The sequence below is a fragment of the Sapajus apella genome, unplaced genomic scaffold, assembly GCF_009761245.1.
Source record: "Sapajus apella isolate SASKATOON/1434 unplaced genomic scaffold, GSC_monkey_1.0 scaffold13, whole genome shotgun sequence".
In the NCBI taxonomy this organism is placed as follows: domain Eukaryota; kingdom Metazoa; phylum Chordata; class Mammalia; order Primates; family Cebidae; genus Sapajus; species Sapajus apella.
The window spans coordinates 17,563,731-17,586,486 of record NW_022436953.1 but is presented as its reverse complement, the minus strand read 5'-3'; the positions used below and the strand labels follow the sequence as shown (position 1 = coordinate 17,586,486).

General features: G+C 49.9%; 1 protein-coding gene across 3 annotated transcripts in view; it reads right to left on the bottom strand.

The window, feature by feature from the left end:
• Window positions 1–22,756, bottom strand: part of VWA2 (von Willebrand factor A domain containing 2) — a 47,531-nt gene that overhangs the window by 1,051 nt on the left and 23,724 nt on the right. For all 3 annotated transcript variants that reach the window (XM_032281704.1, XM_032281702.1, XM_032281703.1), the window contains exons 6-13: window positions 16,102–16,296; window positions 12,002–12,135; window positions 11,221–11,353; window positions 7,481–7,536; window positions 5,232–5,339; window positions 3,662–4,234; window positions 827–1,378; window positions 75–200 (exon numbers count right to left, since the gene is read on the bottom strand). In XM_032281704.1, coding sequence (XP_032137595.1) covers window positions 75–200; window positions 827–1,378; window positions 3,662–4,234; window positions 5,232–5,339; window positions 7,481–7,536; window positions 11,221–11,353; window positions 12,002–12,135; window positions 16,102–16,296 — 1,877 coding nt within the window. The remainder of the gene's footprint in view (window positions 1–74; window positions 201–826; window positions 1,379–3,661; window positions 4,235–5,231; window positions 5,340–7,480; window positions 7,537–11,220; window positions 11,354–12,001; window positions 12,136–16,101; window positions 16,297–22,756) is intronic.

Below are 22,756 nucleotides of genomic sequence, written 5' to 3'. Positions count from 1 at the left end.
CTGAGTTTGTGGGACTTGGCAGGACTCACAGTACCATCCCCGGCTCACACATACAGAGCAAGAGCTCCACTCACGGTTCTCGCAGTGGGGGCCCTCCCAGCCATCCTGGCACTCGCAGCGGTAGCTTCCATTCTGCAGGACGCAGCTGCCCTCGTTCATGCACGGGTTGGGTTTGCAGAGGTTGATTGGCCGCTTGGCTTCTACCATGGAGAACACACCCGCCAGGCCAGGCATGAGTTAGACCCAAAGACCCCCACCGTAAGCCCCGTAGAGATGCAAGGCTACTAGAGTCGCGTCTCCCTTTGCCCTGGTAGCTCATGGTTGGTGCTGGATGCTACTTGGGTAGGTTAGTAAGACCCAGCTCTCCTACAGACTCATGGAGATTCCATTGCTCAGATGTGCCATACACATGGCAGACATTCAAGAAGGTGAAGAGGTCATCACTGGCAAAAGGAAGCCTTGGATTCAGGCTGGCCTGGCCGTTTGCTCTGGGCTCTGTCACTGCCCAAGTCAGTGTCAATGTGGGATCTTTAGACCCTTAGGGAGCTTGTGGGTAACCTAAAAATGTGTTCTGTTTCATGGGAGTGCATAAATTCTCAAGTTTGGGAGTGAGTTATCTATTTTCTGCACCTTAAATGTGAAATGGGGGCAGTTATGCCTACTGGAGGATTTGATGTGAGCATGGGATTTAGCACAGAACCTGGCACTTGGGAAGCAAGTGCTCAGTAGCTGGAAAGAGCTGCCATCCTTGTAATGACATATGTGAAGGCGCAGGCTGAGGGCCTGCCATGGAGGCAGCCATGAGGGTGTGGATTCCCCGACTCACCTCCACACAGCCACTCAATGAGCACGTCCTGATGGTACTGCAGGTCGGTATAAGCTGCCACGTGGATCAGGGAGTCCCAGGGACCAGCAAGCCTCCGCAGACCCTCGCTTAGAACAGGCCCCACGCCCACGACCAAGACAGAGATGCCATTGTTCCTCAGTTTCTGGGCAGGGACAGCTGCATCCTCTGCGCCTCTCCCACCTGTGAGCACCACCACAGCTTTGGGGACACCAGGCCGGGCGCCCCTCTGGACAGTCATCACCTTGTCATAGATGTGCAGCAAGGCAGTGCCGGCCGAGCCCACCCCACCCAGGTAGGGGGCCTGGCTAATGGCCCGTAGCACCGCAGCCCGGGTGGGTTTGGTGTCCAGCCCGAAGGCAGTCTGCACCTGGCTGCCATACACCACCAGGCCGACCTGTGTCACATCAGGGTTCACCTCAAACTTGAGAGCACAGCTTCTCACAAAGCTCTGCATCTGAGCAAAGTTCTCAGGCCCTACTGAGGTGGAGGTGTCCAACATGAAGACGAGGTCCAGAGCTTGTGTCTTGCAGCCTGCAGGAGCAAGCAGAGGGGCTTTAGAGTGGATCTGCCAGCCAGAGCCCCGCCATGGGCCCCAGGGACTGCCGGGTTGGGTGGAGCCCAGGTCAGCCAGAGTGCTCTGTTCACTGCAGAATCCACCCTCCATGCCTGCTCTTAGTCTCAGAACAGTCCTTTCCTAGAAATTAGCAGGAAGATGAGTGCCCAGCCAGACCACCTTTCCTAGCCTCCCTGGCAGTGAGGGTAGCCACGTGTCTATCTGATGGGATGTGATCAATTTCCAACTTCCACCTCAAAGTGGAAGCCATAAGATGACCAAGCCCTGCTGGCCTGGACCACTCACCTCTGAACTCTGTAAGTTCCTGTCTTATGTAACCCATGGGGTTTTTGGGCAGCCCTTTGTGACAGCATCTTCACCTGTGCCTTCATACATCCCCAGTATGCAGGGCACTAATCAGATAAAATGGGCCCATGCCTGCTGTCAACAGGCTGACAGTCTAGGGGAACAGACATGAAATACACATAGAATTACAAATGATGTCAGCAGCATGGAGAGAAAAGCAGGGGACTCCGAGAGAGACCAGTAGGGTAACATAACAAGACTGGGAAAAGGGATCAGAGCTTCTCTGGGGAGGTGACATTTCAGCTAAGAACTGAAAGGCAAGTAAGTATGAGCCAGAAGGCCTCTCCCACGCAGGGGATGCAGAGAGGCCAGCGAGGACCAGGCCACAGGGAGCTCTCAGAAGCCAGGGGAAGGAATTTGGGTTTTATTTCAAGTGCAAAGGGGAGCCACTGGAAATTCTAAGTATGGAGTCAGTGGATCTGATGCTTTGATTATTTAAAAATAATCAGATTTTAAAACCACTCCCACACCAGGAAAGCCTGAGAAACTATCACAGCTACAGGGAAGACGGGCTGAATATATGCATTGTGGAGTCCTTGATGGGACTCTGGTACAGAGAAATGACATTAGGTAAAAACTAAACAAATATGAATCAAGCATGGATCACTAAATAATGTATCAATATTGGTTTGTTAATGGTAATAATGTACCATACTAATGCAAGGTGTTAAAGGGAGGGGAAACTGGGTGGGGGGTGTAGGGAACTCTCCCCTATTGTCAATTTTTTTTTCCTATAAATCTACAACTGTTATTTTAAATAAAAACGAACAAAACAAAAAAGCAGAACAAAAGCACTTAGACCAGCCTGGAGGGGCAGGGTGGGAGTGGGCAGCCAATCTGTCCTTCTCCCTTACAGGAGAGAAAGCCTCCTGCCTTGGGGACAGTGGTGGCATCAGGGTTGAGAAGCAGAATGGCATCCGTAGCTTCCCATGCCCACCTAGCAAGCGGAGAACTCCAGAAGCCCTACAAAGGATGTATTTCACTCATGCCTGTAATCCCTGCACTTTGGAAGGCTGAAGTGGGAGGACTGCTTGAGGCCAGGGGTTGAAGACCAGTCTGGGAAACATAGCAAGACCACATCTCTATAAAGAATAAAACAATTAGCTGGGCATGGTGTTGTGCACCTGTAGTCCTGTTATTCAGGAGGCTGAGGTGGAAGGATCACATGAGCCCAGGAACTGGAGGCTGCAGGGAGCTATGATCGTGCCACTGCATTCCAGCCTTGGTAACAGAGCGAGACCCTGTCTCAAAAGAAAAAAAAAAAGGACATGTCTCAGCGACAACATCTCTGGCCATTGGCCAGGCCTCCATGCAGGGACAGTGTTCTCTAGAGTGCCTTCCAATAGGGGTCATAAAAAAATCAACTTCATGGCTTGAAAAACAGAAGAGAAAAATGTCAGAATGCATCCGAGGAAGACAGGATAAGTATCCTCTCAGGAAGCGTTTGTTTCAGTTGTGTATGGCTGCAGCAGCACGTGTGCATGTGCGTGCATCTGTATGTGTGTGCACCAGGAATGTACTTCCTTCTGTGAGTTCTCATCAAAGGAGCCAGGAAGCTGCCCCTCTGGATCCTGCTTAGTAGGTTCACAGCTCTTTGTAACAACAATAAAATCGTGATGAATAATGCTAACATCAACACCTAGGGTTTGCTGAGTGCTTGCTCTGTACCAAGCATGTACACTGCTTATCTCATTTAATTCTCACTAAAGGCCTCTCAGGAGGTACTACTATCAGTTCCATTTTATTAAAAAGTTAACTGAGAAATTGTTATGTGACTGGTACCTGAAAGAGTGGGGCTGTGGTTTCAGCCCCTAACACAGGTGCTGGCAGAGAATGATGGTTAGGTGGTGGCCAAGAGGAGGGAGGACCTGCCCACTGACCAGCTAGGACCTTACCTGGCCGCGGCTGGCTGCACAGCTTCCCCTGCAGCTCAGGGATTTGGTTGAGCAGGTCCTGAGGGTCTGAGTAGACCATCACGTGTTTCGGGCTGCCCGTGATCTCCTCTAGCTCTGCCCGCCTGGCCGCACTGCCTACGCCCAGCAGGAGCAGCCCTCGTGCCCTTACGTGACGAGCTGGGCCGGACACCTCATCCTCGGCACGTGACTCAGTGAGCAGAACCACCACTCTACGTGGCCGATCCTGGCCTGTCCTGGTGACGCTCCCGAAGCCACGCTCTGCTGCCTGCCGCAAGGCACTGCCCGTCAGTGTGGGGCCACCACGGAAGGGGATGCCATCGAGGCTCCTGACCAGGTCAGGCACATCCTGGTACTCTCCCACGGGCACTGCCACCAGCAGCTCCCTGCTGTACGTGGCCACACCCACTCGGGCCCGAGAGTCCTCGCTCAGCACGGCCTGCACAAACTGCTTCACAAACGCTTTGGTCCGCAGGAAGCCATCCAGTGTGGCGCCTGCAGAGCTGTCCAGCAGGAAGAGGAGGTCGATCCTGCATTCCAGGCTCAGCTTCAGGGCTGCGGGGATCACAGCAACACCCACTGTCAAGCCGTTTCCATACAATATGTGATCTGTCCTACCCAAGATGCCTAAGCGCCACACAGGGCAGGAGGAACTCCCTCCCAGGAGGAGATGGGGCAGAGAAACTGTGGCCACCCAGGGTTAAGTGACCGGTGGCTCATCTCAGAGTTAGAGACAAGGCCACACATGGCACTCTCCCTCCTGGCACTCACTAAGGGTTTCCATCTGACCACTTTTTAAAAAGAAAAATGCCATCTATGTTATTTTTTCCCTTTATGGGTAGTCTTGTGTGTGTGCTGAGAAATCTTTGTCAACCTCAAGATCATGAAGATATGCTCCTGTGTTTGCTTCTAGAGGCTTCACTGCTTTGCCTTCTGCGTGGAGGTCTAGAGCCATGCTAGAATGGACTTCTGGTAGAGTTGTGAGGTACAGGGTCAAGATTAATGGTTTTCATATAGATCTTCAACTAACTCAGTATCACATTTTTAAGTGTTATTATTCAGCAAGCCCTTACATGCACCAAGCATAGTACTAAGCATTTTGCATAATCTCACTTAAAATTCTCAACCACCCAATAAGGTAAAGCCTACTATCATCTTCATTTCATACCTCTAAAATCAAAAGGAATTGGGGCTCCTTGCTCTGCTTTCACAGCATAGAGAAGAAAAGACTCTCCCCAGAACTGGGAGCCAGAGTTGGGCAGACTCCTGCCTTCAGCTGGGCTGGGCAGTGCTCAAACTTCAAGCAATGGCCATTCTGCAGCTATAAGCTGGGAGCCACTGTCTCAGCCAGAGCTCAGCCACCCGAATTATCTACTCACGGAGCAGCACTGAGAGGCTGCACCACGTGAACAGCAGACCAGGGGTGCATTGGAAAGCAGATGATTTGAGGGCCAGTTTCTACCCAGCAGCTGGAAGGGTGGGCAGTGAGGAGGGGAGCCTGTCCTCTCCCTGCTGCCCACGGGTCAGTCTTGCAGGGCCGGGGCATACGTACCACAGTTAGCCTCCCCTCTGAAGGCCAGTGGGCAGAGGCACTGGTACCCGTCCAGTCCTTCGGGAACACACGTGCCTCCATTCTGGCAGGGCTGTGAGTCACAAGGACCTATCAGAGAGTTGCCCATTAACCACTAAGCACCACAGCACAGAGAAGCAGAGAGGGCTGGCCAGAGGTGGGGGTGCAACTGGCTGCCTGCTCTAGTGGGGACCAGCCCCTTCCACCCCCCAGGGTCCACCAGGAAACCTGCAGCACAGAGGGAAAAGCACTACCGAGTTTATAAAGGAGGGGCTGGGCACAGCTGGTAAAGGATGCTCTGTAGCAGGCTTGGGAAGGCTCTGTGTGATGAACTACTGTCAGACTGGAGCTTGGCAAGGAGGAAGCTCCCAGTAGCACCAAGTGTGGGTATCTCAAGACTCAGGGAAAGCTGTGGTGCTGACAGGGACCTGTCTTCTAAGTTCTATACGGGGTTCTTAATGGCCTTTGCACCTGGCAGAGCAAAGCACACAAGCCTTCTGATCCTGCAGCCGGGCTGCTGGGCACTGAGCATGCCTCTTCCACTTCCTCGGGCACCTTAATTAACCTCTCCCGGCTTCATATCCTCACCTAAAAAGGACTGATGGGAACTGAACTCATTCGTGGGGTTGGTATGAGGATTAAATAAATTAATCCACAGAAAGTCTCAGCACAAAACACACACTCCCCAACAGGTAATGACAGTATTGACTTTTGGATGTGAGGTGCAAATTATGAGCAAGGCCTCTTCAAAGTTGAAAGTTTACATGGGAAGCCACAGCCTGTGTCAAAAGCAGGCCCATTCTGAAGTGTCTGATCTGTGATTCCCTGTGGTTCCTGCCTGAGCGTCTCATCACTTTCCTTATCAATTATTACACAATGTAACTGAAACCATGGACCTCCTTCCCAGGGCGACAGAAAACAGGGTCTTCATGTGTTCATGTATTCCAAGGGTTGGATAAGCCACTGAATGTGGTCACAATTGAGACTGGCATTTTCTTGTCCTTTTTGCTTAAAAATATTGATCTGTTACTTGATGGCCACATCACTGTAATTAAAATACAGACCTTTTCAAAGGCAGAAAAGATTGAGGTTGAGTCTGGGCACCTCGCAGGGCCTGCTGTCGTAGCAGCCGGAGACCATGGAAATAACTGGGGTCTCAATGACATCAGTAACAGTGGCTTTTAACTGAGCATCTACTATGTGCCAGGGACTGCACTAAGCATGATACATGCATGGTCTCATTTCATTGTCACAACCTTATGAGGTACGAACTGTAAAAACGCTATCTGACAGATGAGAAAGCTGAAGCTCAATGAACAGAAGTCACGTGCCCCAGGTCAGATCACTGGTGTGAGGCAGAGCTGGAACTGAAAGCTGTTTCACTTTAGTTTCCAAACCATAAGTCCTCAAACCCTAATTTCTGAGCAGAAATAGCCCCTCTCTCAGATCCTTCTATGCTTCAGAGGCCGTGATGCTAGAACTGTAAACCTTGAGGACATGCTGAAGGGATCACCTAATCCCAAATAGGGACCCTCACTACCTGCCTGTGTGTCTAACTGCTAGCATGACTTTCGGGAGGCAGGCTACTGATTGGGAGCAGCAAATCCATCCCAGGACTGACATATACACATTCAAGTGCAATTTCTAGCTCCCAGGTCAGTGGGGTCACTAGCACCCCAGGTGAGGGAGTGAGGGCACACTGGGGAACCAGGCTGAGTGATGCATAATGGCATCACTGATTCCTCATGTTTATTTGGGATTTTACAGCTGAGGGAGTACTTCCATGGGTACATACTGAATCTTCACCAGGACCCCACGTACGATGCCTCTTTTTGTATGGAGAAGGGAAATGAGCTTCCAGACATCGGGCAAACATCACCCTATTTTACAGAGGAGGAAATCTCTCAGGTGTCTCGCCCTCACTTTGGTGCTGGCTTTGAGGATGTCTGCAAAGCTGGTGCTCAGTGCCTGCCTTTCTCTGCCTCTCACTAATGCACAAAACACTAGTTCAGGGGAGTAACCCCAAAGCCGCCACTCCAATCTTAATGAGAAAACACCATCGAATGAGTGGAGAGCATACTCTCCTCTGCCTCCCAGGTGCCCCATCCCGCTGCCCTGGAGCCAGCTGCAACTCCACGCTCTGTCCCAGGACTGTAAAAGCCCCTTTCTTTACAAAGCAGCCTGGGGCCAGGGCCCTGGAAGACCTGGTAAATGCAAGAGGAAGACGGTACCTGGGCAGGCGGTCCTGTAGCAGGTGGTGGGCTGGGTTCGGAACACTCTCTTCCAGCTACAATCCAAGTAAACAGAATGATAGACAGATCAGGGGTGTAAAGGGAGGGCAGAAAACGGAAGATTATTTACAACACCAAAAGCTGGTAGAAGATTCCAATGTAGAAATGAGTCAAGAAAAGACTTCCTTGTTTTCTTTCTTGATTCTACCCTAACTTTTCTTTGCACATAGAGTAGGGAATGTTTCAAACTGTCCAGTGACAATTAAAAACAAACAAAAAAAGAAAATAGTCCGGGCATAGTGGCTCATACCTGTAATCCCAGCATTTTGGGAGGCTGAAGCGGGGGATCACCTGAGGTCAGGAGTTCGAGACTAGCCAGGCCAACGTGATGAAACCCCGTCTCTACTAAAAATACAAAAATTAGCTGGGTATGATGACATGCGCCTGTAATCTCAGCTACTCAGGAGGCTGAGGCAGGAGAATCACTTGAACCCGGGAGGCAGAGGTTGCAGCGAGCTGAGATTGCACCACTGCACTACAGAGCCTGAGTGACAAAGTGAGACTCCATCTCAAACAACAACAAGCAAGGTAATATAAGCTGGCTGACACATTTGAAGTTAGAGACATCCACATGCCAAACTCTTAACTGTGGCAACGGCTTTTTACTATAAGTTACTTTCCGAGGCTCACAACACAGTAGGGAGAGGAATATTGGGAACTGGCCAACTGGATTTTGGCTGTATGACCCCAAGCATGTTACTTTCCTTCTCTGGCCTTCTGTTCCCTCTTTGTATAGCAATTCTATCTGCAGTTTTCAACTGTATTCCTTAAAGCGTCAAAGGGGAGAGGAGAGGACTGAGGGAACAAGGCTCTAGGCCTCCCGGGGTGCCCCAGCCCAGCCCCTGCTCCCCAGGTGTGCTGCCTCTATCTGGTCTGCACAGCAAGTGTCCACACGAGGCTCTGCAGTTCGAGACTTGCAAGCCACTGGACTCAATGACTTCTCAGGTGTACTGGAGACTAACAGTCTGTGATAACACAGCAGCCACCATTCCTGGGGTGCCTTCCACCTGCGGGTGTTCCATGAACCACAGCTACTGGAAGAGATGGTTCCAGATAGGGAAATGGGTTCCAAGGGCTGACTTAGGTGTCCTTGAGATCACAAAGTAACTGGATCGCTGCAGAGCTGGTGACCATCTGACTCCAAAGCCCCCCACTCTGCCCTCTGGACCTCACTTGTGCCTCTCCGGAGTCTCTGGGGCCATGTGCCCTGCTGCCACAGGAGCAGTTCCTCATCTAGGGGCAGAAAGCCCCACTCTGGGTTGGCAACTGCTCCTAGGATGGCCTCACCTGAGGAGACTCTTGGTCCTTGGCAAAAAATTTCCCTAAAGTTCTCCAAATCAGGTTTCTCCCAATGAGATCCCACCCTGGCCTGCCGACCCTAGGGGCAGTCCAACCAGGTGCCCCGCTAGGGCAGGGTCTTCCCTGGGGTAAAATAGAATAAAAGCCAAGTCAACTAAGAGCTCATGGTGTTGCTGAAATAAAGGTTGCCAAGGCTGGGCGTGGCGGCTCACGCCTATTAGCCCAGCACTACGAAAGGCTGAGGCAGGAAGGTGGCTTGAGCTCAGGAATTGAAGACCAGCTTGGGCAACATAGTGAGACTCCCATCTCTACAAAAACAAATTTAAAAATTATTCGGCCACAGCGGTCGTGTCTGTGGTCCTGACTACTTAGGAGGCTGAAGTGGGAGGATCACTTGAGTCTGGAAGTTTGAAGCTGCACTGAGCCATGATCACTCCACTGTGCGCCATCCTGGTGACAGAGCAAGATCTTGTCTCAAAAAAAATAAAACTAAAAAGAAAAACAAAGGTTGCCAAAGTACCAGCTCATTCGAGAGAAATTGTTTTCCCTTTCATGTCTACTCTTAGTGACTTCATAAAGCCACAAGTCCTAGCCCAGAAAGCTCCCTGGGGCCCTCCCTGTCCCCAGCTCAGGCCTGCCCTGGAAAGCGGCATTTATGGAGCTGACACTATCAACAGGGCTCTGGAGGGACCTGTACACAGCTTGCCCCACCTCCCTAGGTCTGGACACAAATGCCACATTCTCTGCACGGCCCTCCCTGGCCACTCTATTTCAAACTGTAACCTTGCCCCAGCCACCCGCCTACCCCTCCACATCCCCATCTTGCTGTCATTTTCCTCCACAGCACCTGGCCACCACTCAACAGGTTATGTTCTGTATTCATTTTGGAATGGCTGGAACATCACTCGTGAGAGCAGATGTGTTTCTGAGATCCTGGTGCTGATTCCTCCAGGACCTGGGTGAGCGCTGGGAGCCCAGGAGGCTCTCAGTATGTATTTCCGGACTGAGGAAATGGATGAAGAGCTCCCAAATGCTTCATTCTAGGAGCTGCAATATTATTGCATCTACCTATTAAATCACTGCTTGCTCTCAACAACCCTGTAAGGCAGGTGCAAATGATTACCACGCCCCTTTTCAAACATAGAAACATGCAGTGGTAAGTTCACAGCTCCCCAGTGGTGCTGCTGGGATCAGAAATTCAGCAGCCTGACAGCAAAGTCTGAACACAAGGCCCACGTAGTCTACACTGCAGCCACCAGCCTCTCCCAGCTGCTCCCGGGTCTGAGTGCCTTGCCCACTGCCATGGTTCCAAATCTTGCAAAACTGCTTGAGTAGCCCCTTCTCTGTGACATCCCAGAGAGGACAGACTCTGCCCCAGCACCTAGGATGCCTCAGGGTGGCCGCTGGTCTCCTTTCCCAATTCCCTGCTCTAGACCACGATTCCTTGGGGGCAGCAACTGTGCTGTCTCCTTATCACATATTGCCTGGCTCAGAACAGGCACTTAGAATGTGGCCACCAAGGAACGAATAAACTCCTCCTTTCACTTGAGAGCTTGGGTGCTGAGGAGAGCCTGTGGTGGCCCCAGCGTGGCAGGAGGCCCCCTCTCCTCCAACCCTCATATAGGGGGCTATCCATTCCCAGAGAAACAGTCTTTGGATTCTCCATCAGTCCAGCACAGCCCTAAGGCTTCTCAGCTAATCCACTCCATTGCTGTGCGCTGTGCTGTGAGCTCATCACTGGGAGAGAGCCAAGGGGCAAAGATGTAGCCGATTCAAACACTGCCCCAGCCCCCCTGGAAAGGGAGAGTGGCAGGATCACTGAGCTCCAGACAGAGGTGCTGAATGGCGGGGTAGTCTAGACAAAGTGCCCAGGGACAGTGCCGGCGGTGTTGGGAGGGATGGGCTGGTGGCCGGGCAGCAGGTGCTCTTGGGTGCCTGGGCTCCAATTCCAAAGAACCCAGCATCCTACAGCCTCCCTGACTGGGATTCATCGGAGGATCTCGATCCTCTTGCTTCACTCAGCCCCTCTAATGTGGAAACTGGTGTCAGAGGAACCAAAGTACTAAGTCAATATCACAAGTGCAGACCACTGCCCTGCAGGGCAGCTCTTGGCTCGCTCCCCAGTCTTGCAGAATGCCTGTGACCTTGCCAATGGCACTTGCCCTGGGTGCCTCGGCTGCGTGTTAAGGCACCCAGTGAGTAATTGTGCCTCTCCCTGTTCTCCCATGCTATGTCCCTGGCTCTCTCCCAGGACTCCCCTTCGATCCCTGTCACAACCACCATGGCAGAACCCCAAAGTGCTACCCTCCCGCAGCTTGTGAGTGCTTGGGGTCGGGGGCCTCCATCTCTACCCAGGCCAAGCCCAGACCCTGCAGACAAACCTGTAGAAGGGACAGAGTGCAGCCAGCACTGCCTGGGTCTGCCGTGATCCTCTCCAGCACGGGGCGTTGCCAGCGAACTCCCGGACCATCTCCAATGTCCTGCGCTCACAGGGGTGAGCCTCGACCCTGCAGTCTGTGTTCACAACACACACCCACACCAATGGAGGAGACAGCGTTCCGCCTCTCCTTGCCACGCACACTCCCAGCAGCTGCTCCCGCTCCTGGGAGGCTCCACCACATCCCTGGCCTGGCCACCTTCTGCTTTCTCAGGTCATAGCACACCTCCGGGTGAGGGTCCCTGCTCTGCCTGCTCAGCGGGGCATCCGTGTCTGAGCATCTCCTCTGCTGGGCCCCACCCCACACAGCTTTTACATAATGTGCACACATGTACATCCCACATAACGTTCTCCCTCTGGCTCCTGGGTGGACCCTGACAAGGACTAGAAAGTAAGGATCTTGCACCAAGCACAAAGCCTCCTTGTGTTCCTCTGTGCAGACCAAGGCAGGGGGAGGAGACTTGGCTCTATCTCCTGAGCAGGGGACAGGAAACTTACTAAATGTGGATCTCAAGTCCTGGGCCCCTATACCTCCACAAAGATAAGCTCAGGGCTTTCCTAGGGAGAAAAGGGAGACAGCAGGGCACCCAAGGTGGAGGCCACTGGTCCGTTTCTCTTGCCTGCCCTCCCTCCCTGGGAGGCTCCTGGGTCCCGACCTCTTGCCTCAGGGAACCCTCTCCGATCCCACATGGCCCTTCTACTCCCTCCAGGCTGGAAGGTCTTACCTGGCGTGGCACTGGTGCAGATAGCAGAGCTACTGAGGGTGCTGAAGAGGCCATTGCTGGCGTCCTCCACCTGTTCAGCCAACAGCACGTGCTGCTCTCTCGGCTCACTGGCCAGTGTGTGAAGCTCCTCCCACCTGTGCCAAGGGTTTGTGACAGCTTGTGGCCCTATACCCACCTCTTCCCGCCCGCTCATCTCCTAGGCCGTGGGCTCCTTGTGGATGGCAGCACAGATTTAGTGTTTGGTTTCGTCAGACCCATAGCTGGTGAGGAAAACAGTTAACCAGAAAGAAAATGAAAGAACGTGGTTCTAGGTGAGCAATCAAAGCACAAGTAAGCATAGCTGGAAACAGATAAAAACAGTGAAGAATGATAAACAGTGGACAGGAGAACTCGAAGGCCAGCAACATGGGGCCATCTAGAGGAGGCAGCCAGCACCCTCGATAGCCAGAGGGCAGCACTGTTTGCGCCAGCAGGAACATGATGTGCAGATAGTGGCCCTAGGAGGTGAAGAAAGGTTAAGTGGAGACACCTCATTTTAAGAAGACACGCAGTCAGGTCAGGCACAGTGGCTCATGCCTGTAATCCCAGCACTTTGGGAGGCCAAGGCGGGTGGATCACTTACAGTCAGTAGTTCAAGACCAGCCTGGCCAACATGGTGAAACCCCGTCTCTGCTAAAAGTATAAAAATTATCTGGGAGTGGTGGTGCGTGCCTGTAATCCCAGCTAATCAGAAGGCTAGGATAAGAGAATCGCTTGAACCCGGAAGATGGAGGTTGCAGTGAGCCGAGATCACGCCACCGCGCTCCAGACTGGGTGACAGAGCAAAACTGTCTCAAAAAATAAATAAATAAATTAGAAGAGGATACACAGTCAGTAATACATCTAGAAGAATCCTGACCTTGAAAAACGATCAGGGTGGACCAAGGTTTAACGATAGGGCAAAAACCCTATTCATCTCTAAAATTCAGGTTATGTAAAACTTCCCATTCTCCCCTGAAAGCACATAAAACAGACTCTCCTCCCAGGACCCAGGACTGAGCCCCGAGGTCACATGTGCACAGGAGAGGCTTTGCGCAGCCACGACCTGCAGGCGGTGCTGCCAGCCCCAGAGCCCTCCACCCCCTCAACGGACTTTCTTACAAGCTGCCAGGTAATTCAGATGCTGAACCAGAGCTGAGAACCGTCAGAGAAGGGGCTTAAAAGGGGAAAGATTCTTCCTGCCGTGGCTCATGCCTGTAATCCCAGTACTTTGGGAGGCAGAGGCAGGAGTATCACTTGAGTTTAGGAGTTTGAGACCAGCCTGGGTAACACAGTGAAACCCTATCTCTACCAAAAAAAAAAAAATAAAAAAAATAAAAAAATTAAAGATTAAATTTTTTTATTTTTTAATTTTTAAAAAATTAAAATTAAAGGGGAGGGGAGGGGAGGGGAGGGAAGGGAAGAAGGAAGGGAAGGAAGGGAAGGGAAGAAGGAAAGGAAGGGGAAGGGGAAGGAGGAGAGGGGAGGGGAGAGAAGGAAAGGACGGAGGGGAAAGAGACAGGGATTCCCACCACGTGGCAGATTCCACCCTCATGGACACACATTTGGCAATGGTTATGCTGAAGGCACTGTGTCTGGCACAGTGTGGGAAAGGGTGGGCAGCAGGCCATGAGGCAAAATCCCTCTCTCCTCTCTCAAGGAGTTGATATTGCCTATATTTGAGAAGACAAAATAAGCCATTGAAGGATAAGGCAGGCTGTGTTAAACACCAACTTGCTGCTGATCACAATGACGACGACGATGACATCGTCACCATTTCCAGGACACGGCACAATCCTGGATGTCCTCACCTTACTGGCGGCTCTTCATTCTCCATCACTCTACCTTCTTCCTCTCTCTGACCTGCACTTGCTGGCCATTGGCCATCTTCTCTACCTGTCCCCACTACTTAGGTGACCTTATATCAGCTCTAAAAACCGCTTCAAATTTCAATCTCCGTGCCGGTCCCCTCTTCCATATTCCAGATTCTCACACCCAGCTGTCTGCTCGGCTCCCCACTAAGCTGTCCGACGCATACCTCAAGCTTCCTCCGTCTGAACCAGAACTTGGTGTCCCTGGCTCTTCCTCCTTTGTTATCTTTCCATGTCAGGAGATGGCACCACTATTCACTCTGGGGCTCAAATCAAAATCCTCAATTCTTCTTTCACACACCCACCTCCAATTCGGTAGCAGCCACTCATTGCTCTGCCTTCAAAAGATATCCTAAGCCACCCCAGGCGTGGTGGCTCATGCCTATAATCCCAGCACTCTGGGAGGCTGAGGTGGGTGGATCGCTTGAGGCCAGGAGGTCGAGACCAGCCTGGCCAACATGGTGAAACCCCATCTATACTTAAAATAATAATAATAATAAATTAGCCAGGTATGGTGGTGTGCACCTACAATCCCAGCTACTCAGAAGGCTGAAGCGTGAGAATCGCTTGAACCCGGGAGGTAGAGACTGCAGTGAGCTGAGATCAAGATCACACCAATGCACTCCAGCCTGGGTAACAAAGCAAGACTGTGTCTCAAAAACAGTAACAACAAACCACTGCATCCTAAGTTGAGGGCTACAGCTGCTTCCCTCCAGGAGCCACCATGATCTCTTATGTGAGCCATGCCAAAAGCCTCCTAATCAGTTTCCCCTCTCCCCTTATTTCTTCTCCCACCCCTATCCTGTCGGACTATTCTCTATACGGCAGCCAATGTGATTCTCTGAAGATATCATTCCCTGCTCAAAACCCTCCGAAGGCTGTCATCCTATTCACAATGAACTCCAGCATCTTTTCCATGCCCACAAGTTTCTGTGGCTGACTCCCGTCTCTCCCACCCTCACTTCTTGTGTTTCTGCCGCTTGCTTGCTGGGCTTCAGCCCCTCCCTGGCCGTCTGGCTGTTCCTTCCTATAACACAGCAGCCTAGCTGCTGCCCCAGGGCCTTTGCAATCTTGCCATCCACCTGCCTGCCTTGCCCTGCCTTCCCCTGATATTTGGAAGGCTTATTGTTCACTTCACTCAAGTTTCTGCTCAAAAATCAATTTCTCAAAGAAGCCTTGACTGACCTCCCGATCTAAATAGCTTTCCTCTCTATTCCCTGTCATTCTTTAGCCTCTTACCCTACTTTATTTTTCCCTTTTGCATTTTACTTCCATCTGAAATGATATATTTATTCATACACTTATTATCTAGTTCCTTTTCTAGAATGGAAACTCCATGAGGGCAGGGACTTTGTATTATTGTCTCTGTATTCCAAGGACCTAGAATAATGTCCAACATGAGAAAGACAACCCTGGATTTATTAACTGAGAAATTAAATAATGTAATAAAATTAATAGAGATTTCTGTGTGCAGGCACAGTACCCAGACCAGTGTCACTTCATGTAACACCCACAATAATTACTGGCCCACAACATAAGTCACAACCATTTTTAGGTTTAAGAGCATTAAGGATCTGTACCCCTCTTTCTTCTAGGAAACCCTATTTACGCAGCAGCTAGACAAACGGGGTAAAGGCGGAGTAGCCAGACTCCCACTCCCCTGGCCCCAAGAGCAGGCTCTACCTCAGGCTGATGAGAATCTTTCCTTGGATTGTTAAACTGAGGGAAGGGGTCTTTTCTCTCTAGGGTGGAGCTCTGGAGATGTGAGCTGGGCACCATCTACAGCTCCAGTTCCAGCTTCCTGAGAAAGTCAAGGTAAGAGAGGAAGCAACAGGCAGAGAATAGCAGAGATGTGTGGAAGAATCTTGATGGCACTGAAGTCCCTGGCTCCTGTCTACCCCGAGGGACCCCCATCCCACCCAGTGAAATGAGATGATTCTATGAATTTCCATTTCTGCCCAAATAAATTTCAGCAGAGTTTCTGGCACTTGCAACCAAGTGTTCCAACAAAACGAAAGTCAGTGCAAATGCTTAGGCTCCCCAAGATTGGAGCTTCCTGTGTGTGCCCTGGAGCCAAAATGGCAAAGTGAGGAAAAGACAGATCCAGGGACGGATCTGGACAGCTCTTCCAGTCCCCTCTCTTCCCATGGCCATGTCGCGATCCCCAGGCTGACCACCTGAGGGCTGACCCAGGATGACTGAGGCTCTTACCTGGGAAACCTGACCCCTACAGCAAACACAGTGACACCCTTTTCCTTCAGCTGCTTGGCCGGCAGTGCCACGTGCCCCTGGGACTTCCCGTCAGTGATGATGATGAGGATCTGGGGCACAGAGGCATTTCTGCCTCCAGGGAACCCTCTGTGCAGAAGGTTTTTCAGAGCAAGTCCTGTCTCCGTGCGCCCTCCTCTGTGCACACCCAGAAAGAAAAAAGAAGAAAAGTGGGTGGTTCGGGGAGGTAAGGTTGGGATGAGAGCCTGAAATCGATGGGCTCTTCTGTTACTAGCAAAAGGTTGCTTTCTCCTAGCAGAGGCTGAAAGTGACAGTTCCACCATCTAAACCACAACAATGAACAGAAATTACTTTTTCCACGCACTTGAGATTCACCATGCACGTCTCTGTTGTATTCTGTAATAATGTCATTCTTTGTGTGCTGGGTGTGTTTATTTTCTCCTCCCCGAGTGATGACTCCTCTGATGGCTCTTGTCATTTATCTAACACCTGCCTCTCATCTCCTCATCCCTGCATCATCTCCTTGCTACAGCTCAACATCTTGGGTTGGGAAAGCAGATAACTGAGCTTAGGAAAACTGTGTGAGGAAGGATCCATAAGAGTGAAGGCAGGGCTTCAAGGCAAGGGTGTGATGAGTCTTTTCTGTGATCCAGGCCTTTGTGGGCCACGTCCAAATTCAGGGTTGGGAGCTGGAAGGCTGAGCTGTCTTGACCACCTCCAGATCAGGGCAGGTTACAGGGGTCCCATTTCATTGGGATGCCAATGGTCCTCTATTGGCTGTGGCTTGCTGAAAGTCTCTCACCCTCACAGCTCAGTTACAGAAACTTTTAACTGAGCCTGGAATCCTAGAGCAGGATGTCCGCTAAATCTCAAATTAGGAGGCTCCTGTAAGCAGCCCATCAGAGAGAGGACTGCCAGCTTTGAGTGTCAGCTGGACAGAACATAATGACTCACTACAATGGATTTCAGGTTACTGAATTGTGAGTCAGTCCCTGTTGCAGCCAAATCATTCAGCGGATGGTAGCCCATCCAAACATGATCAGCAGCGTGAGGCTGATGGAAATGCCGTGGTTATCAACTGTACCCTCAGACAAAACCCTGTGTGAGCATTATTCTGAAACAGTGACTAACCACAGACTCTAGATAGGGGATACATTTATACTCAGATTGTACCAATCACCATAAATTAAGGCAACGCCGGCCCGGCGCAGTGGCTCATGCCTGTAATCCCAGCACTTTGGGAGGCTGAGGTGGGCAGATCACAAGGGCAGAAGTTCAAGACCATCCTGACCAATATGGTGAAACCCTGTCTCTACTAAAAATACAAAAATTAGCTGGGCATGGTGGTGGGTGCCTGTAGTCCCAGCTACTTGGGAGGTTGAGGCAGGAGAATCACTTGAACCCAGGAGGCGGAGGTTGCAGTGAGCCAAAATCATGCCACTGCACTTGAGCCTGGATGACAGAGTGAGACTCCGTCTTAAAAAAAAAAAAATAAAAAATTAAGGCAATGCCTACCTTTAATTCAGCCCTATATCTATGGTCATCCTTCTCATGTGAAAACATCCAACTGGCAAGAAGCATGGGCATTGCCCACTGCATGCGTGTGTGTGTGTGTGTGTTATTTCTCATGCAAGTCTGACATGCATCCTCTTTCCCAGGCATCTCTCCTGGTTGGCTCCTCTCCAAGCAGCTACTCAGGAACCCAGGCTCCTTTCATTTTGTGGGTCCACCTTCCTCTTGGTCCTCAAAATGCTCTCTATTCAGCAGGAAGACAGGGAAAGAGCATGATGATTGTGCTTGGGAAGGATTTATGGGCCAGGCCTAGAATATTCTTCACTTCTATTGCTTTCTAACTTAAGCAAGCCCTTAAAAGGCAGTTTTCTTTGCAGTGCTCCATAAAGTTAAAAAATGTCAACAAGAGCTGATAATTCCTAGAATTACCAGTCTTGCCTATTATATATATATATACATATACACACACACACACACACACACATATACATACATACATACATACATTTGCATCGGTTAAAAATTCATTTACTTTTTTCAATCCATGGGTATTTACTGTGGATCCACTGGATGGAAGACAGAGACAAGGAAATATAACCATGATCCCACCCCTACAGAACTCCCAGTCTAGTTGAAGAAATGGGATCTACAAGACAGCAAGTCAATAGGAATACAAGGATGCAATTGATAGGAATTCGGAGAAGCAGATTCATCATGGGGCGGAGCTGTCAGGAAACAGGCGCCAGAGGGGAACGAGCTTATAAATGGGGTCTTGGTGAAATCAGCTGATCAGAAGAGAAGACCCTTCTGATTACAGGAAGGGGCTCAAGCAAAGACACAGGTGAGCAATGCAACCTGTGTTCTGGAGCCAGTGAGCAGAACTTGGCTTGGGCAATGGGTTTATCAAAGAAAAACAGGGCATACCAACATGGATGAATCATGGAAGAGGAAGACTACACCGGCGTCAGTGACTGCCAGGCAACCCCTAACTCCTCTCACACCCTGCTGAATCACACATTAGACACCGAAGACCACCAACCCGATTCTGATTCCCACTAATACTGTTTCCTTCACCAAAGAGCTCTTGTGTCTAAAAAGAGTGTTCCTCCAGAGCTCCTGGCAGGGCAGAATGGCTCCCATTTCTAAAGGATAATATTAGCACTGACATTCCACTTTGTGCCAGACACTTCACACACCTGTTACTGAATGTAATCCTTACAACCACGGTAAAAGGTACTAATACTACCCACATTTAACAAACAAGGAAACTCCACTCAAAGAATACTGATAATAACTGCCAAAATCTCCTGGGCACTTAGCATGTGGCAGGCGCTGTGCTCAACCTACGTTTATCTATATATGCTTAGCATATTCTCATATGATTCTCGCCACAGCTTTCTGGAATGGGGAGTCCAGAGAAGGGTCGAAGGTTATGCTGCTCCTGAGTGGTGAAGGCCGGACTTGAACAGAGAGCCCTCCACTTTGAAAGCCCAAGTTCTTAAACTCATCAAGACACCTGACTCGCATCTGGCTAGCGGAGTCAGAACTAGAGTTGAAGCCCAGTCTGGCTGATTTTGAAGCCAATGCTCTTTCCTCTCCAGGGGTCAGCTAAATCTGAACCGCTGCCAATTTTTGTCAGGTTTTATTGGAAAACAGCCACACCCAGTGATTTGTGTACTATCTACACAGAGTCCATTGACCAGCAAATACTTAAAATTATTTACTATACAACCTTTCACTGAAAAAGCTTGCCAACCCCTGTTCTAAATTATCCTGCCTAAATGCTCACAAAACTCTCTTCTTATCCAAAGCCAAGGTGCTTCCGTGGCCTTGAAGCAAACTGTGTCTCTACCCACTGGCCAGTGAGCCCTATGGCCTCCTGGCTGTGTTCTTGGATCCTGAGGTTCTCAACCAGTCCTTGCCTTCTCTCCCCAAAGCCTCCCCCTCCCTTGTGGCCCATCTGATCATTACCACTCCTCCTACAGGTTCGCAGCTTCAGGAGTGAAAAGAAAAAGCACTTGTTCCCACACTCAGTTCTGTTTCTCATAGGGGTCTGCCCTTGGCCCCTTCAGAGTTAAACTGTTTTTCCTTTCCACCTACCACCTGCAGGGCAAGGCTTGGGTTCTATCCAGATTTTATTTTCTTTTTGAGACAGAGCCTTACTCTGTCACCCAGAATGGAGTGCAGTGGCACATTCTCAGCCCACTGCAACCTCTGCCTCGCGGATTTAAGCAATTCTCCTGCCTCAGCCTCCCAAGTAGCTGGGATTACAGGCACCCACAACCAAGCCCTGCTAATTTTTGTATTTTTAGTAGAGATGGGGTTTCACCATGTTGGCCAGGCTGGTCTCGAACGCCTGACCTCAGGTGATCCGCCTGCCTTGGCCTCCCAAAGTCTTGGGATTACACGTGTGAGCCACCATGGCTGGCCCATCCAGATTTTCTAATGGTTCTGGGCCTCCCTCTTCACAACCATCAGCCTGTGGTTACAGAGAAAGTAAGTTTCAGGGACATGAGAGCCCAGCTGTCCACTGCACATGCCTGCCAGTGTTTACCCTTCACCTTGCTCAGCACAGTGACACCGATGCTGTCACCCTCTCTACCTTGGCACCGTGTGAAGGCTTCCCCACAAGAACCCTGTCTGCTGGCTTGAGACCAAGGTAAGGTGAGATTCCTCATGGCTTGACCTCTGAAAACTGAAAAGAAATCCCTTCACTTACTCCAGGGAGCATTTCTGCCTGAGAGTCTGTTCTGAGCTCACGGTCTGCTTCCAGATAGTAGGGCTCTGAGGCCAGAGTCTCACCAGGATTTTTCTAATTTGTCTCAAATTGGACTAAACTAGGTTTCAAGTTGAAGGCGCACAGATCAGCTACTGTCTTGCGGGGGTTATGATTGCCATGCATGAACTGTTGGGGGGAGGGAGGACTAGAATCAAAACACTTTGCTATCAGTGCAGCCAAGTAATTAAGACTATGAGCTCCAGAGTTGAAGGGGCCCAAATATTACTTCTGCAATATCTTAGCAGATATACTTGGAAAACTTACTTGACCTGAGTCCCAGTATCCTTCCATGTTAAAAGGGGAAAGAAATAGTATTGTAAGAAGATTAAATGCTGGGTCCAGCACCTCTGAGGACCTAGTGGGTAGCTGTTGCCAAAACGAACCCACAGCAGCCTACTGTAAAGTTTATCTTTTGAGTCTAGTCTCCAATTCTAGCACTCTTAAAAGTCTCTCAGATACAGATTTCAGGTCCTATTCCCTGATAATTTGTAATCTGGCCTGAGAATCTAGATTTCAAACCAGCACTCCCTCCCCACCTCACCTCCCTGCAAGTCATTCTGATGTCAGTAAGTCATGAAACAGACTTTGAAAAATAGTTCCTAAGAAGCCAGGCACAGGGGTTCATGCCTGTAATCTCAGCATTATTGGGAGGCCGAGGAGGGTGGATCACCCGAGGTCAGGAGTTCAAGACCAGCCTGGCCAACATGGCAAAACCTCATGTCGACTTAAAATAATAATTTTAAAAATTAGCTGGGTGTGGTGGTAGAGGCCTGTAATTTCAGTTATCGGGAGGCTGAGGCAGAAGAATCACTTGAACAAGGGAGGCAGAGGTTGCAGTGAGCTGAGATCATGCCACTGCACTCCAGCCTGGGTGACAAGAGTGAAACTCCATCTCAAAAAAAAAAAAAAAAAAAAAAGGGCGGGGGGGAGGGAAGAAAACCTCACTGTAGGTACAGCTTCTTTTTTTCAGCAATAGACAAAAATCCTGGAATTAACCTAAATGTTGCCTTTTAGGAGAATGATAAAATATATTTTGATAGCTGAACTCGGATTATTAAATAATCATTAAAAAGGACCAATGCGAAAAATAATATAGCTTTATGTAAAAGCACATACCAAATAATATTAAGAAAAAAAAGGACAAAATACTTTGTAATTCTAACTAGCCTAAAAGCCATATTAAAACGTTGATGTGGTTTGAAAGGGGCCCGGGAAGGCCATAAAGGATTTTGTGCTAAGGTAAAGTGGGGACAAAGCTATGGAGAGAGTCCGAAACATGCAGTCACAGGAAACCCGGAGTTGTGTTCCTGTGAGATTAATGAAATGAGCATGCCTGGGCAGCCAGCGGCCGGGAGCTCTGTGCATTCAGGAACCAATCACCAGCCAGGTTTTACCTTGATTTTATGTCATCATGGGGTGCAATGTTGGAAGGTTTGACTGTAATATTTTTTAAACTTCTTGCAAAGTAGCAGTAACGTGGTTGTCAGAGTAGTTTCTTAGCTACCTCAAAACATGCTTTTGGGAGACTGCCTTGGTCTAGAAAGTCAAGTGTCCTAGGTTTGGGTTGAGCTGCCCTCATCAGTCCAGCTTCCAACATTTCACTGTCGCTTGCTCGAGGGGATGGATACCCCATTTTTCGTGATGTAATTATTACTCATTGCATGCCTGTATCAAAACATCTCGTGTACCACATAAGTATATACACCTACTGTGTACCTACGAAAGCTTAAAATTTAAAAACAAAACTTCGCTGTAGAAAAAGAAGAAAGTGCCCCGGAGAGGTCATCACTCCCATTTGGCCCATGTTCCTCGTTCTGATTCATAACAGCCTGTCTTCATTTTTAGTGTCCTCAGTGACCCCACAACTGGGGCCAAAAATCCGCGCCTCCTTTCCTTGTTTGTTGTCACTTACGGTTGTCCTGGGATACATAAGTGCTAACCATACACAGCCCCAGAAGAGCTGACCTGGTTCAGACACCTAAGAAGTCTTCATTCTCCACCCCCAGTGTCCTCGATCTTGGTGTGTCTCTGCATTTCATGTCATAAATAACGGTCTCAAGCCTTTAGTTATGACCTCAAGACAGCTGAAAAGAAGCTCAACTAATTATCTGGGGTGAGGGTGTGGAAGAGGGAGCATGGTGGGAGGTGGGAAAGGACAGCTGGGCGGGGCCTACTGAATTGTCAGTGTAACCCGCTGATCCTGGCCAGGGCACCTGTTTCTTCTCAATCTCAGTATCCTCCTCTGTAAAATAAGGAGATGGAATACGTACTAGATGATCTCTAATGCTCCTTGGTCCTTTTTGGACCAATTTTTTGAGATTTGTTTAGTTTTTCAGACAAGAGCAG